At 31.3% G+C, this 13,350-nt stretch overlaps 3 protein-coding genes across 6 annotated transcripts; 2 read left to right on the forward strand and 1 right to left on the reverse strand.

Annotated features, from left to right (window-relative positions):
- The first annotated feature begins 1,591 nt into the window (after nucleotides 1-1,591).
- LOC114193272 (UDP-glycosyltransferase 71K1-like) lies at nucleotides 1,592-4,077 on the forward strand. Of its 3 annotated transcripts, none has more exons than XM_028083001.1 (2): nucleotides 1,592-3,517; nucleotides 3,626-4,077. In XM_028083001.1, exons 1-2 carry the CDS (start codon nucleotides 2,170-2,172, stop codon nucleotides 3,631-3,633), a joined length of 1,356 nt encoding a protein of 451 aa, XP_027938802.1. In that variant the 5' UTR covers nucleotides 1,592-2,169; the 3' UTR covers nucleotides 3,634-4,077. The 3 variants fall into 3 exon arrangements, with proteins under 3 accessions (XP_027938802.1, XP_027938800.1, XP_027938801.1); XM_028082999.1 differs by having other exon boundaries at nucleotides 1,593-1,800; nucleotides 2,020-4,077; XM_028083000.1 differs by having other exon boundaries at nucleotides 1,597-1,737; nucleotides 2,020-4,077.
- Nucleotides 4,078-5,508: 1,431 nt separating this feature from the next.
- Nucleotides 5,509-7,240, forward strand: LOC114193247 (UDP-glycosyltransferase 71K2-like). Its single transcript, XM_028082969.1, has one exon. The coding sequence runs from the start codon at nucleotides 5,618-5,620 to the stop codon at nucleotides 7,022-7,024; it is 1,407 nt and encodes a 468-aa protein (XP_027938770.1). The 5' UTR covers nucleotides 5,509-5,617; the 3' UTR covers nucleotides 7,025-7,240.
- Nucleotides 7,241-7,813: 573 nt separating this feature from the next.
- Nucleotides 7,814-11,201, reverse strand: LOC114195599 (zinc finger CCCH domain-containing protein 25). 2 transcript variants are annotated; one of them, XM_028086119.1, is made up of 4 exons: nucleotides 10,947-11,201; nucleotides 10,733-10,842; nucleotides 10,469-10,656; nucleotides 7,814-8,876 (listed from the first exon to the last, which is right to left on the reverse strand). In XM_028086119.1, the coding sequence occupies exons 1-4, from the start codon at nucleotides 11,117-11,119 to the stop codon at nucleotides 8,163-8,165; spliced, it is 1,185 nt and encodes a 394-aa protein (XP_027941920.1). In that variant the 5' UTR covers nucleotides 11,120-11,201; the 3' UTR covers nucleotides 7,814-8,162. The 2 variants fall into 2 exon arrangements, with proteins under 2 accessions (XP_027941920.1, XP_027941921.1); XM_028086120.1 differs by having other exon boundaries at nucleotides 10,469-10,636; nucleotides 10,947-11,176.
- Nucleotides 11,202-13,350: the final 2,149 nt, after the last annotated feature.

A 13,350-nucleotide genomic window follows, 5' to 3' on the forward strand; every position in this document is an offset into this window, starting at 1 on the left:
ACGGGTTCGGACAATACCCACGGAAACGGATTTATTTGTCATCTCTAGTTGAAAGAGCTGACATTTTTACGAGGGATTAGTCTTTAATTTAATTTAATTTAATGATAGAGAAATCATAATTAAGAAACCATTTTTTTATATTTTTAATATATTTACTAATATTATTACTCTTAAGATATATAGATTTTTCGAGTCCTCAAATACCAGCAGTTTAGAAATATTTTTAATGATTTTTAATTACTGAATAAAACTAACTGAAAAATGTTCAAACGAGAAATTTTCAGAAATGAAAAATAATGCTTTCATCGTTTAACAACTCTCATTAAAATTTTACTTAATAATAAAAAGTAATAAAACACAAAAAAAGACTAACTAATAACAGTAGCATTCTTAAATGGTGTAACTCCAATGCTGACTCTAATTCTTATTTAATATTTAATTTAATTACTCGTGTTATCTTTGGTCGAAAATTTTCAAATCAGTTTCTATTTAGTTTTATTTTTAATTGGTTATTGAATTTAGATTTTTGTTTCAATTGAGTCTTATTTTATTAAAAATTGACTCAATTAATTATTTTTTTTTTAAAATTACAAACTACGTTAAATTTATTGTCAAGATTTTTTTTAAAAATTTTTTGTTTATTTCTTTTAATTTTCTTTTGTTAAATTTTTTGTTGTCTACGTGACAAGGGGACAAGGTAGTGTCAATTTCAATATCATTGTCATGTATTTAATTTACTCTTTATATATGTTTTTTCATTCAATTTTGTCTAAATTTTTTTTCAAAATAAAATTATACTTTTATCTTTAAATTTATTATTGATATAAATCTTTTTATTAAAATTGACTTTGTAACATATTATATTATTATATATTTTTGTAATTACATAATTTGATTTAATTTTTTAAACTATTTTCATTTTAAATTTTAATATATTTTAAGTCAGACAAATATTTATTCCATATTTTATTTTATTTTAACTATGTCATTATTTTGTTATTGATTATGTAAATATTATTATATTCATTAAATAATTTTAACTTTTATTTATGAAAAGAGTAAGTATTTTAATATACAATTAATCCATATTTTTGTTATAAGATTAAAATTAATTAATTTAAATTGAAACCAATAATTTAGATTGGTTAAAATTAAATCCAGAAATATTTCATAAAAAATTCAATTTCATACCAAATATTAGTATAATATTTATATAAATAATAAATTTATTTTTAATTAAAACAAAGACAAGAAAACGTTGCTTTATACTTAAAAAATGAAACTGAACTAAATTAAAGAGACATAGAAAATAAATTGAAATTGATTGTGATACTTGACACTATTTATACTGTCAAATGGTATTGACGGTATCACGGGTGACGCCATAAAACATGACATGTGGACAACAAAATATTTTTACAAAAAAAATTAAAAAATAAAAACACATGGTCGTGACTCTAACATACCTTAATGTTGTTTGTAGTTTTTTTAGAAGATAATCTAAGTGAGTCAATTTTTCAAAGATCGTCACTTAATTGAAAAAAGGAAAACTAAAATTTGTGTCTTAGAACAAAAAGCTAGGTGGAACAATCGTCACTTAATTGACGCGAAACTTTCCAACCAAACTCGCTTCTAATTAAGCCACATATTTTCTCTTTCTTTTGTACAAAAGAAATACGCGAACTTTTATTTCAAATCCAAACTCATTGCACTAGATTGATCCGAGTTTACAGTAAAGTAATATTTCTAATCGTCATTTCTTGTTAAAATCAGAGATCGAATTTCTATACCTTGATTAAGGTATCGGAATATAGAATCACTTGTCCAACGACTTCTGATTTTTACTCTTTGATGTCGTATTTGAATTCTTTCATACTTTCTTTCATTGTTTTCAATTTCTTAGTCCTTTGTCCTTCTTGTTTTTCTTTATTTCCTTTCTTGAAAATTTACTTTGTGGCCTATAACATTTGAGCATGCTGAATTGATTATGTGGCCTACAATGATGTATTATTTGATTAGATCCCACGAAGAAAAGCTTCAGTTCTCAATTCAGATCTGCATCTGTGCTGTTCGATGAAAGGTCAAACTGAAGTTGAATCAAACTCACCAACTGCTACTCCTTAAGAGGGAAGAGTTAAACACAGTTCCACCCACCATACTTGAAAATCAATGGCTGAAATGAAGAAGAAAGCAGGGTTGATCTTCTTTCCCGTACCTGGGATTGGCCACTTAGCTTCATCCCTCGAATTAGCACAACTTTTGATCAACCATCATGACGATCTTTCAATCACAATCATCTGCATGAAGCTCCCTCATGCTCCCTATTCAGATGCATACATCAGATCAATTACAGCTTCACAACCACAAATCCAAGCCATCGATCTCCCTCACGTAGAACCCCCTCCACAGGAACTACTAAAGAGATCAATACCACACTACATATGGACCCTCTTGCAGATCCTCAAGCCCCACTTCAAAGCCACAGTACAAAACATTTTATCATCATCTCAGTCAAATCCCGTTATTGGGTTGGTCCTAGATGTTTTCTGTTCACCCATGATTGATGTGGGAAACGACCTAGGCATCCCTTCTTATTTGTTCATGCCCTCAAATGTTGGGTTTTTGAGTCTCATGCTTTCCCTTCAGAAACGTCAAGTTGGTGATGTGTTCTGTGATTCTGATTCAAAATGGTTGATTCCGGGTTTTCCTGATCCATTTCCTTCTAGTGTTATGCCTGATGCTCTTTTTAACAAAGAGGGTGGATATGCTGCTTATTATAATCTTGCTCTGAGGTTCCAGGATTCCAAAGGGATCATTGTTAATACTTTTTCAGAGTTGGAGCAGTATGCTATTGATGCATTATGTGATGGTCAAATTCAAACACCTATCTATGCTGTTGGTCCAGTGATTAATCTCAAGGGTCATCCTAACCCAAATTTGGATCATGCACAACATGACAAAATATTGAAATGGCTAGATGAGCAACCTGATTCTTCAGTCGTTTTCCTTTGTTTTGGAAGTAGAGGAAGTTTTGATCCACCTCAAACAAGAGAAATAGCACAAGCACTTCAGAGTAGTGGAGTTAGGTTCTTGTGGATTATGCGTTCTCCACCAACCAGAACAGAAAATGAGGAGAGAATGTTACCAGAAGGGTTTTTAGAGTGGACAGAAGGTAGGGGAATGCTATGTGATTGGGCACCTCAAGTGGAGGTTCTGGCCCACAAAGCCATAGGGGGGTTTGTGTCTCATTGTGGATGGAACTCTATTTTAGAAAGCTTGTGGTTTGGAGTACCAATATTGACATGGCCTATTTATGCAGAACAGCAGCTGAATGCTTTTAGGATGGTGAGGGAATTTAGATTGGCAGTGGAGCTAAGACTGGACTATAGAAGGGGTAGTGATCTTGTAATGGCGGAGGAGATTGAGAAAGGACTGAAACAACTAATGGATAGAGATACTATGGTACACAAGAAGGTGAAAGAAATGCAAGAGATGGCTAGGAAAGTTGTCCTCAATGGTGGGTCTTCTTTCAGTTCTGTTGGGGAACTCATTGATGTTATGACATTGAATTTCATGGTGGGGTTGAATGAATCAATTAATGAAAAAGCCTAACTATGTACTGCAGGCAGTTGATTGCCCAAGGAAGGTCATAAGTCGGTGTCAAAAGCTTTCTTATTATCAAAGGAATGGGGAATGTCATAGGCATAGCTTTGAGATTGTTTCTGGATTCAACCTCATGATCAACCATTACTTGAGGCATAAAATTACAGCAAAAAAGGATTTTCCATCTTCAAAATGTTTGGAGAACGTAAGTTGGAAATTGAAATTGCTGCTGCAGGTGGTGTATCATAGATGTTGGTCTGCAATTTGATGTTATGACAGGAAACAATTGATGACTGTTGTTGAATTTCAAAGATGAGGTTTCCCACTTTCTTTGAGTCAATGATGTGCTGTAAGCAATTGATTGCACAAGGAAGGTGATCATTTTAACTAACCAATTATTCATGTGCAAGGGTTGTAATTGTAATAATACTATTTGCTGGCATTTGAACTAAGGAAAGAAATTGAATGATCTCAGTCTTGTTTAGAACTTGCTTGTAAGATCCTCAAAAGAAGTTAATTTTCTAAAATGGTATTACTTTTCCATTTTCTTTCTTAGAGTACAGTCCACTAACAGATTGATGTAAAATTTATTTGTAGAACACAAACCTAAAATTTTCTGGAAAATTTAGGAACAGTGAAGGATGAGCACATGGGTAGAGTAGATAGACTTCCACCAAGATAGGCTATGTAGTGTGGTTTTTATTTGCAGTGAAAAATTTACAAACTCACGTTTGATGTAAAAGACACAAAATTTTGCTTCTCATAAACAATCATAGATAGTTCTTGTGGATGTCATTACCTTCTAAAATTCATATGAAGCTTCTTTTAGATGCGGTTTTACTAACATATAAGATTATAGTTTTTAAATTTTTTTCAATGAACCAAAATCTTAAAAATAAGTAAATATTTTAATAATGCTTTTATTACAATTAACTATGCTTTTACTACATTTAATAATGATTTTAATTTGGTATATGTCTACTTTATTCTCATATTATTATTATTGTTATTAACTTATTATTATTATTATATTTCCTTTTTGTCTTAAATTCTTCGTCATTCCGTATATATTATGGCTAGTTTTTTTTTTCTCTTTTTTTCTATATTCCTCTTCAAATAAAAGCCTACAGTAATTCTTTAAAAAATATGAATAACTTAACTTTTTAAAAACATAATTTTTCATTAATTTTCATTTAAAAAGGGTAAAACTCTACTATATCAATTTTTCACATAAGCTTCAAAAGTAAAAAAAAAAATCTTAAAGTATCAAATTTAATTAAAAAATAAACTTAAAATATGTTATTATATTAATCATTGTTGAAAAAAGAAATTTGAAATTAAATATTTGAAACATTTTAACAAAATGAAAATACCTTAATATATTTTACAAGTAAAAAAGAATTTTAAAATGCCAAATTTAACAAAAACTAAACTTGAAAAAACATTATTAATTAATAATTTTTGCAAAAATAAAGCACTCGTAAAATAAAATTATTGGGGTAAGAATAAGAATTAGAAGAAGGTATACATCAATTATACTAACGTGGACAAAAAGTTACTACAAAGTGAAGTGACTTGATTTAATAGAGAGATTGTGGAATTGAGTAAAGTATTTAATGGTATATGTGATCATTTTTTATTAAATTAACGAAGATTGATATTTTTATTAACTTTTTATTGAATACACATAATTCTTATAAACCATTCCAAATCATTTCAAGTAAATAATAGATTATTCTTACTGTAAATAAGTATTCAAATTTAATTCAAAGTAAAGTAAATTTATAAACGTGTATTAAACTTTTTCATGAGAAGGTAAGATATCAATATCGTATAAGAAAAATAAAGCAAATGTTAAGTAATAACTTCAAAAAAAAAAAGTCTATTTCACGTAACAGACATATACCTTATCATAACCAAATTAAATATGTACCTTCTAGTGGTGTGATAAAAGTTGAAAGCCAACGGTGAAAGGCGTCAATCCAAGTCCAAACACTATTCTCTCAGCACTGAGATGAAGAACAACGCAGAACTCATCTTCATTCCCTCACCAGGGATTGGCCACTTGACTTCATCCCTTGAATTTGCTCAGCTTCTAATCAACCGTGACAACCATCTTTCAGTCACAATTCTCTGCATCAAGATCCCTTTAACTCCATTTGCAGACTCTTACATCAAATCAGCTTTAGCCTCACAACCTCAGATCAAACTCATTGATCTCCCTCTAGTAGAACTTCCTCCACAGGAGTCAATTCACAAGTCTCCTGAACATTACATATGTACCTTCATGGAGAGCCTGAAACCCCATGTCAAAGCTGCCATTCAAAACATCTTATCGTCCTATCCTAGGTCTGGGTCACAACCAGTTGTTGGGTTGGTCCTAGATTTCTTTTGTTTGTCCATGGTTGATGTGGGGAATGAACTTGGCATCCCCTCTTACATGTTCATGACTTCAAATGTTGCATTTTCAGCTTTTATTCTTTCCCTTCTGAATCGTGGGATAGAGGATGTGTTCAATGTCTCTGAGCCTGACTTGTTGATTCCGGCTTTCCCGGATCCAGTTCCTCTAAGTGTTTTGCCTGATGCTGCTTTTAACAAAGATGGTGGATATGCTGCATATTACAAGCTTGCTCAGAGGTTCTTGGACACCAAAGGGATCATTGTTAATTCCTTCTCAGATTTGGAGAAGTATGCTATCGATGCATTATCTGATGGTCAAAGTCACGCACCTCCAATCTATACTGTTGGTCCTTTGATTGATCTCAAAGGTCGGCCAAACCCAAATTTAGATCAAGCCCAGCATGACAAAATATTGAAGTGGCTAGATGAGCAACCAGTTTCCTCTGTGGTGTTTCTTTGCTTTGGGAGCATGGGAGGGTTTGCTCCATCTCAAACAAGAGAAATAGCAGTAGCACTACAGGGTAGTGGAGTTAGGTTCTTGTGGGCTATGAATTCTCCACCAACTGCAGATAATGTAGACAGAACCCTACCAGAAGGTTTCTTAGAATGGATGGAGGGTAGGGGAATGATATGTGGATGGGCACCCCAGGTGGAGGTTCTGGCCCACAAAGCCATTGGGGGTTTTGTGTCTCATTGTGGGTGGAACTCTATTTTGGAAAGTTTGTGGTTTGGGGTACCAATATTGGCATGGCCTATCTATGCAGAACAACAGTTGAATGCATTTTGGATGGTGAGGCAATATGGATTAGCTGTGGAGTTGAGACTGGACTATAGAAGGAGCAGTGATCTTGTAACGGCAAAGGAGATAGAGGAAGGGCTGAAACAATTGATGGACAGAGATAATGTGGTACACAAGAACGTGATAGAGATGAAAGAGAAGGCAAGGAAAGCTGTTCTTACCAGTGGTTCTTCTTTCATTTCTGTTGGAAAACTAATTGATAATATATTGGGAAGGAACTGATAACATTGTTGTATTTCACAGCTGCAACTGCTCCTTTCTCGAAATAATATCAGTCATACCGTGTCAGTAATTAGGACCTGTTCCAGAAACATGTCTATCATTCCTCAGAGAAAAAGTGTAAACTGGATATTAGATTAATATGGAAATAGTTGCAATTTGTGTTCGACAAATTTATTTAAGCAATTCTTCTGTCATGCGTTTTCTTTGTGTGGCTTATATGAAATTGTTTATTCACATCTGCACTAGGGGAATAAAGCGGATTATTAAACTTCTTAAATATAATAATTGTGACTAACAAAATTTGTAAACTAACTTAGGCATTTTAAATTCAAGCCTCGTATTTGGATTTCAAGGTAAAACATACAAACTAAGTACGCGTGTGTTTTCTCTTATTAGCATAGTTGGTGGATTATGTAATGTCAAGCGAGATGAACCAGCTAAAGTAAAAAATTGTTGTAAGAAAATAAATGACGGCATACCAACAAAACAAAAGGAGAAACAACAAAATGTATGACTATGGAATTTGTGTGACGTACTTCAATTAATGTCAAATGTTCATACATATATTGTAAACCATGTGGATTAGCCCCTTAAAAGCCTCCCAAATGGGAGAATATGAACCAAATTATCAAAGGCAGCACTGATGGACTCGACTATCCTTCGCTGAAGTCCTTAATGTATGTGGAGTTCCTAAATCGCTTTAAAAAAACCAATGGATTTTACATATATTTTGTACCTACAAACAACACCAAATAAAAAGGGAAGGGAAATATATGAAAATACCCACAATCAAGCGTAACAATAGGGAGCTTCGATATGTCAAACCATTTCGCTTTTTGCTACCTGTAGAGAAGATTGTATCACTGACAGACAGGTCAAGTATTTTGAATTAATGGTACATTAACATTGGTTGTTGGAGATTGCTGAACCGACTAAAATATTTATCAAACCAGCCACGCCAAAAAGTAAGATTATCACTGATCGCAGCAGTGTAAATCATCAGACAAACAAAATGAACTTAGACATTCTAGAAGCTTTGAATCACATTTCAGGCTATCAATTGATTTTCAGCTGCTCTAAAACTAGGTTCTCTCCACAACAAAGGAATGATATGCTCGTATCCAACTCGATACTGTCATTACCTTCTTGACCTTTTCTCTTCCCTCCTCTCAAAATCATAATCATGTCTTACTTTTGACTCTGGTCTATCACTATCACTTCTATAAAACCTGTTATCTTGCTTCCTATCATAATCTTCTCTTGACCTTGGTGCAGATTCATCTTCACTGTGTTTTCGAGATCTCCTGTCTTCCCTGTTACTATGAGGTTCTCTTGCCTTGCTTACAAAATCATCTCCATCCTTCCTCCGGGATCTTTTATCTTCCCTTATGTCCGAATCTCTCAACTTGGGTTCACACTCACCATCATCTGGCTTTATTGACTTCTTGTCTTCCCTTCTACGATGATCTTTTTGCTCAGGAATATCATCGTAATCATCCTTTCTTGATTTCTTTTCTTCTCTCCTATATCGCTCTTCTCTTGGCTTATGTTCAAATTCATCATCCCCATACCTTCTTGATCCCTTCTCTTCTCTTCTACTATTATTTTCTCTTCCCTTATCATCATCGTCATCATGCCACCGCCTCGACCTCTCTTCTCTATCACTTCTCTTAGGTAGGTTGTTGAATCCATCATTGGCACGGGCTTTAGAACGTGAATCTCTGTCTCTAGTTTCTGAATTATGATTTGGTTGATTGTTGCCAGATCTCCTCTCTTTTTTGGGACCCTCAAATTTGTCGTGACCCCATTTTGGATTGTCTTCCTCCTGACCCCAACCTGTATTTGCAGCTCTCTGGATAAAGACAACAAAGACAGTCAAAAGCATGAAAAGGTAGCTGCATATAAACCCTATGTCAGTAAGATGTTCCAAAATTTTGAAAATTTTACAACACAACTTCAAAAGTTCAACTATAGGCAAATCAAAAAGGAGGAGAAACAATTCCAACCGGACAACCAGGACAACAAAGAGCAGCAAATTACACAACTTTTCCTTAGGATATATTTCAATTAAAATGCTCTCCCTCTAATTTTAATATTTAAATTTCTGCTAATATCCTAAACTTGAGAGTGGAGGTCTAAATTAGTTGTTGATGATGCTAACAATAATAGCAAGAGGGAGGAAATCCTGAGAAGCTAGTTTATATTAGGGTTAAATATGTTTTTGGTCCCTCAAGTTTCAGTGAATTTTGGAATTAGTCCCTCATCAAAACTTTATATCAATTTAGTCCTTCATCTTTCAAAATGCGTGAATTTAGTCCTTTTAACCAAATTTTGTTAAGTTTATCTGACGTTTTAAGCACATTTCATGATAGTATTTAAGTTAACATTGAAGCAAAAATGTGTCAAACAGTGTAAATAATTTAAATACTATCATGAAATGCGCTTGAAACGTCAGATAAACTTAACAAAATTTGGTTAAAAGGACTAAATTCACGCATTTTGAGAGATGAAGGACTAAATTGATCAAAAGTTTTGATGAGAGACTAATTCCAAATTTGGCTGAAACTTAAGGGACCAAAAATATATTTAACCCTTTATATTAAATGGAGCTTCCGTATAATGCATATTCATTCGTGTATGAAGGAATGTAAATTTTACAAATAGAGAGAAATGCAGGCATTTAAGCATTTCTTGGGTAATGAAAGTGTAATACTCAATAATTGAACAACAGGATGACAGGAAAATACATGCAGATTTCACGTTCGAACTTAAGCTGTATCAACCATTAATACACTACAATGAGCAAACCCACAAACTATATCAAATTAGACTCGTTACAATTTTACATTACAGTCAGGACATATAAAATACTCATTCAAAACAGTGGTTCATCAAACGATGCCAAACTTCCATTTATTACCATGTTGTCAAACAATGCGCCTTAATTCCATAATAACATTCAGGAACATATGACATTATATACCATTATAAAGTTGATCTTTGAATAATAACCAAAATGTGAATGCAATTCAATTGCATAATTCTAATTCTGTTAAACTGGAATTAGTTTTATTAAACACGGGGAAGGTATCAAGTGAAACTTAACAGTAGCCAACAATATCAAAGTGTCATAGACCAATAAAAATCTAATTCCAATAAGTCAAAAGGCACTGCATACGAATACTAAAATTAAATTTACAAAATATAAACCTTAACTCCCAAGTTTTCACTGAGTTAATAGAACTATCATCCACATATCTAAAACATAGCATAAAAAGAAAAAAACAAATTACTCTGACATTATCATATAACAGTGATCTTACTTGCTCATCATGAGAAACTTGAAGCATTACTCTAACATTATCATACAACAGTTATCTTACTTGCTCATCACGAGAAAACTTGCAGCATTTCTCTAACATTGTCATAAAACAGTTATCTTACTTGCTCATCATGAGAAAACTTGCAGCTAGCTCCACGAGTACAATCACCCCTTTGAAACGCACGACAAACGCCCCGTGCCTCCCTCTTCTGCCGCTCTGTCTCCTCGTCCTCTTCCTCTTTCTTCTTGTACTTGTCAACATGGTCCACCCTAATAATTCTCCCCAAAATCTGAGCCCCATTCAAATTATCTGAGTTACACAAATAAACATCACAACGCAATTCACCATTGTGTCCATTAAAAAAATCCAGAAAATAGAGACCCACCCACAGCAAGATTTGTGCTCCTTTGATCCTCATACGCAAGGAACGCAAAACCCTTTGATTTTCCGGTGCCCTTGTCTCTAACGAGATTAACATCAACAACCTCCCCATATCTGAGTAATTAAAAAATATCATTCAGATTTTAAAAAAAAAAAAAGAAAATTTTAAGAGAACAAAAAGAGTTGATAAATTGAAATGGAAAAGGGAAGCGAAATACTGAGCAAAAACGGCGAGGAGGTCACCCTCGGTGAGATCGAAGGGGATGCCACCGACGAATACGTAAGCGGAATCTTTGTACTTTGCGTGCCACGAAGCTTCTTCGCCAATTCCGAGTGCAGCTTCTCTGGCGTTGATGTTCTGAGTGCGCTTCACCAGTGTTAAAGGGTTCATCTCTGTGCTCAAAACGAAGCAGTGCAAACAGAGAAAGAGGGAAATTGGGGGTTAGGGTAAACAAGTTTTGACTCAAAAAGCTCTCTTTTTTCATATATTTGGACTAAATATGGTTTTATTCCCTCGCGCAGACAAAATTAAAATTTGTTTTCTTTTCAAGTCTTGATATACTTTTGTTATCAAATTTTAAAATAGTCCACTAAATCATTATTTAACAGGTAAAAAAATTTAAGTTAACGGTTAAAATAGTTATATTTAATTATTTTTAAAATTTGAAAAGTAAAATATATTAAAGTTTAAAATTGAATAATAATAATTTGACAATTAAATTTGATAATTTTTCTTTTAATCTTATATTTTTCAAATGATTTTAATATAAAAAAATAAGAAAATTAGAAAAATAAAAAGATGTCATCATAAAATTACCAACTTTTAGTTATTAAATAATTATTTTCTTTTATAATATAAATAAATTTTAATTTTAAAAATGTTGGACCAAAAATTGATTTAATTTTTATTTCTTCTGTAAACATTTGTTTTCTAAAATAAATAGTTTACGAAAGTCACTTGTTTAAGAATTAAATAAGATTTACTATTAAAATAACTTATTTTGATGTAGACATATTAAATAAATACGTAAACATAAAAAAAATTAATTATTTAATTTAAAAATTAAAAATGAATAACATAGATAAATCCTTTCATAATGTCGTTAAGGTAAAAATGTGAAATAATGTAAAGTTGCACGTAAAGTAACAAAATTGGTAGAACCTTTTTAAAGATCGAGTAGAAGGATGATAAATAAAACTTTCTAGTTATTGAAATAATTTTTTCTATTTAATATTATTTGCTTAACTTCAATAAAAATTATTTGAAATGAGATACTAGATTTGTTAACTTAATTATTTCAAGCTTCACTAAATTTTCTAAATACTTTAGGCAAATTTACTGTTTTGCCCTTAAATTCACTATTTTAATCCTGACTTTCAATCCTTTCATATCTAAATAAAACATATTAAGTATATTCTAATGTTTTCAATTAATATTCACAAAATTTTCAGTTTAATGCCCTTAAATATATTTTTATTATGAGCTTCAAAATTAATCTAAATTTACTTTTTTATTTTGAATTATTTTAAGGTTTTACTAATTTATTAAAAATGACTTTTAATCATACATATTATTATTATTATCCAATAATTATTATTTTAGAAATTTTACCATTCAAGTTTTTCAGACCATTAAATTTGAGTACATGTATGAGATATCATTGATTCAACAATAAAATAAATCGTGAAATTTAATACCAACTCAAAATTGCCACACTTTTTATATTTACGGATTAAATAAACAATATTTCAAATATTTAAATATGTAAATGCTTATTATCATTTTTTATTTGTTATACATTTTATCCATTTTTTTTATTGATGTGATACATACATTGATGACATTACGAGGGTTTGTTCACTATAAGACGAGGACCGAATTAAAGTCCAAATAAGTAAATTTTTTGTTAGGTATCCTACAAAAATGTTTTTAACCTTTTTAGTATTAATATATTTCAATTAAATTAATTGTAAAATTAATTTGAGAATAAAATATAATTAAAATATTATGAGAGATTCTTAATTTGTATTGGTACTAAAAATCATATTTAATGAGTTAACAATTTTTTTTAATAAATTATAATGTTTTTTAGAAAAAATAATGATTACTTATTTTTATTCTCTTACTGATCAATTTTAATTCTTATATTCATTTTTTTATTTTTCGTGACTTTTCATGTAGTGATTATACTTTTTGACTCCTTATTTTCTTTTTGAACATTACTTTAATAGTTTAGTTTGACACATTCAAAAATACTCCATAGTAATTTATTTTCATTTCTTATGTGATTTGTAAGGGTCTCACGATCTCGATTTCAAGTGATAAAAGAAGTTAGTTGACATTTTTTTCATTTTCAGTGCAATAATGTGTCTCTAATAGTTTTCCATTGTATAAATAAGTTTTATATATTACTAAGCTTCTACCCAAATCCTGATCAACTACATTGATCTTCAAAATAATTTTCTTAATTGTTTTATTAATGATTAATCTCAAAAAAAATTATGCAGGTTTATGAAAAAAGTTAAAATTTGAAAATTAAATTTAAACATTTACTAAAGAAGAGCAAGAGACTTTCAAGATACTAAGAATCTACAATCGAGTTTATTTTCTTAACAATCAGA

The sequence above is a fragment of the Vigna unguiculata genome, chromosome 8 (assembly GCF_004118075.2).
Source record: "Vigna unguiculata cultivar IT97K-499-35 chromosome 8, ASM411807v1, whole genome shotgun sequence".
Taxonomy (NCBI): domain Eukaryota; kingdom Viridiplantae; phylum Streptophyta; class Magnoliopsida; order Fabales; family Fabaceae; genus Vigna; species Vigna unguiculata.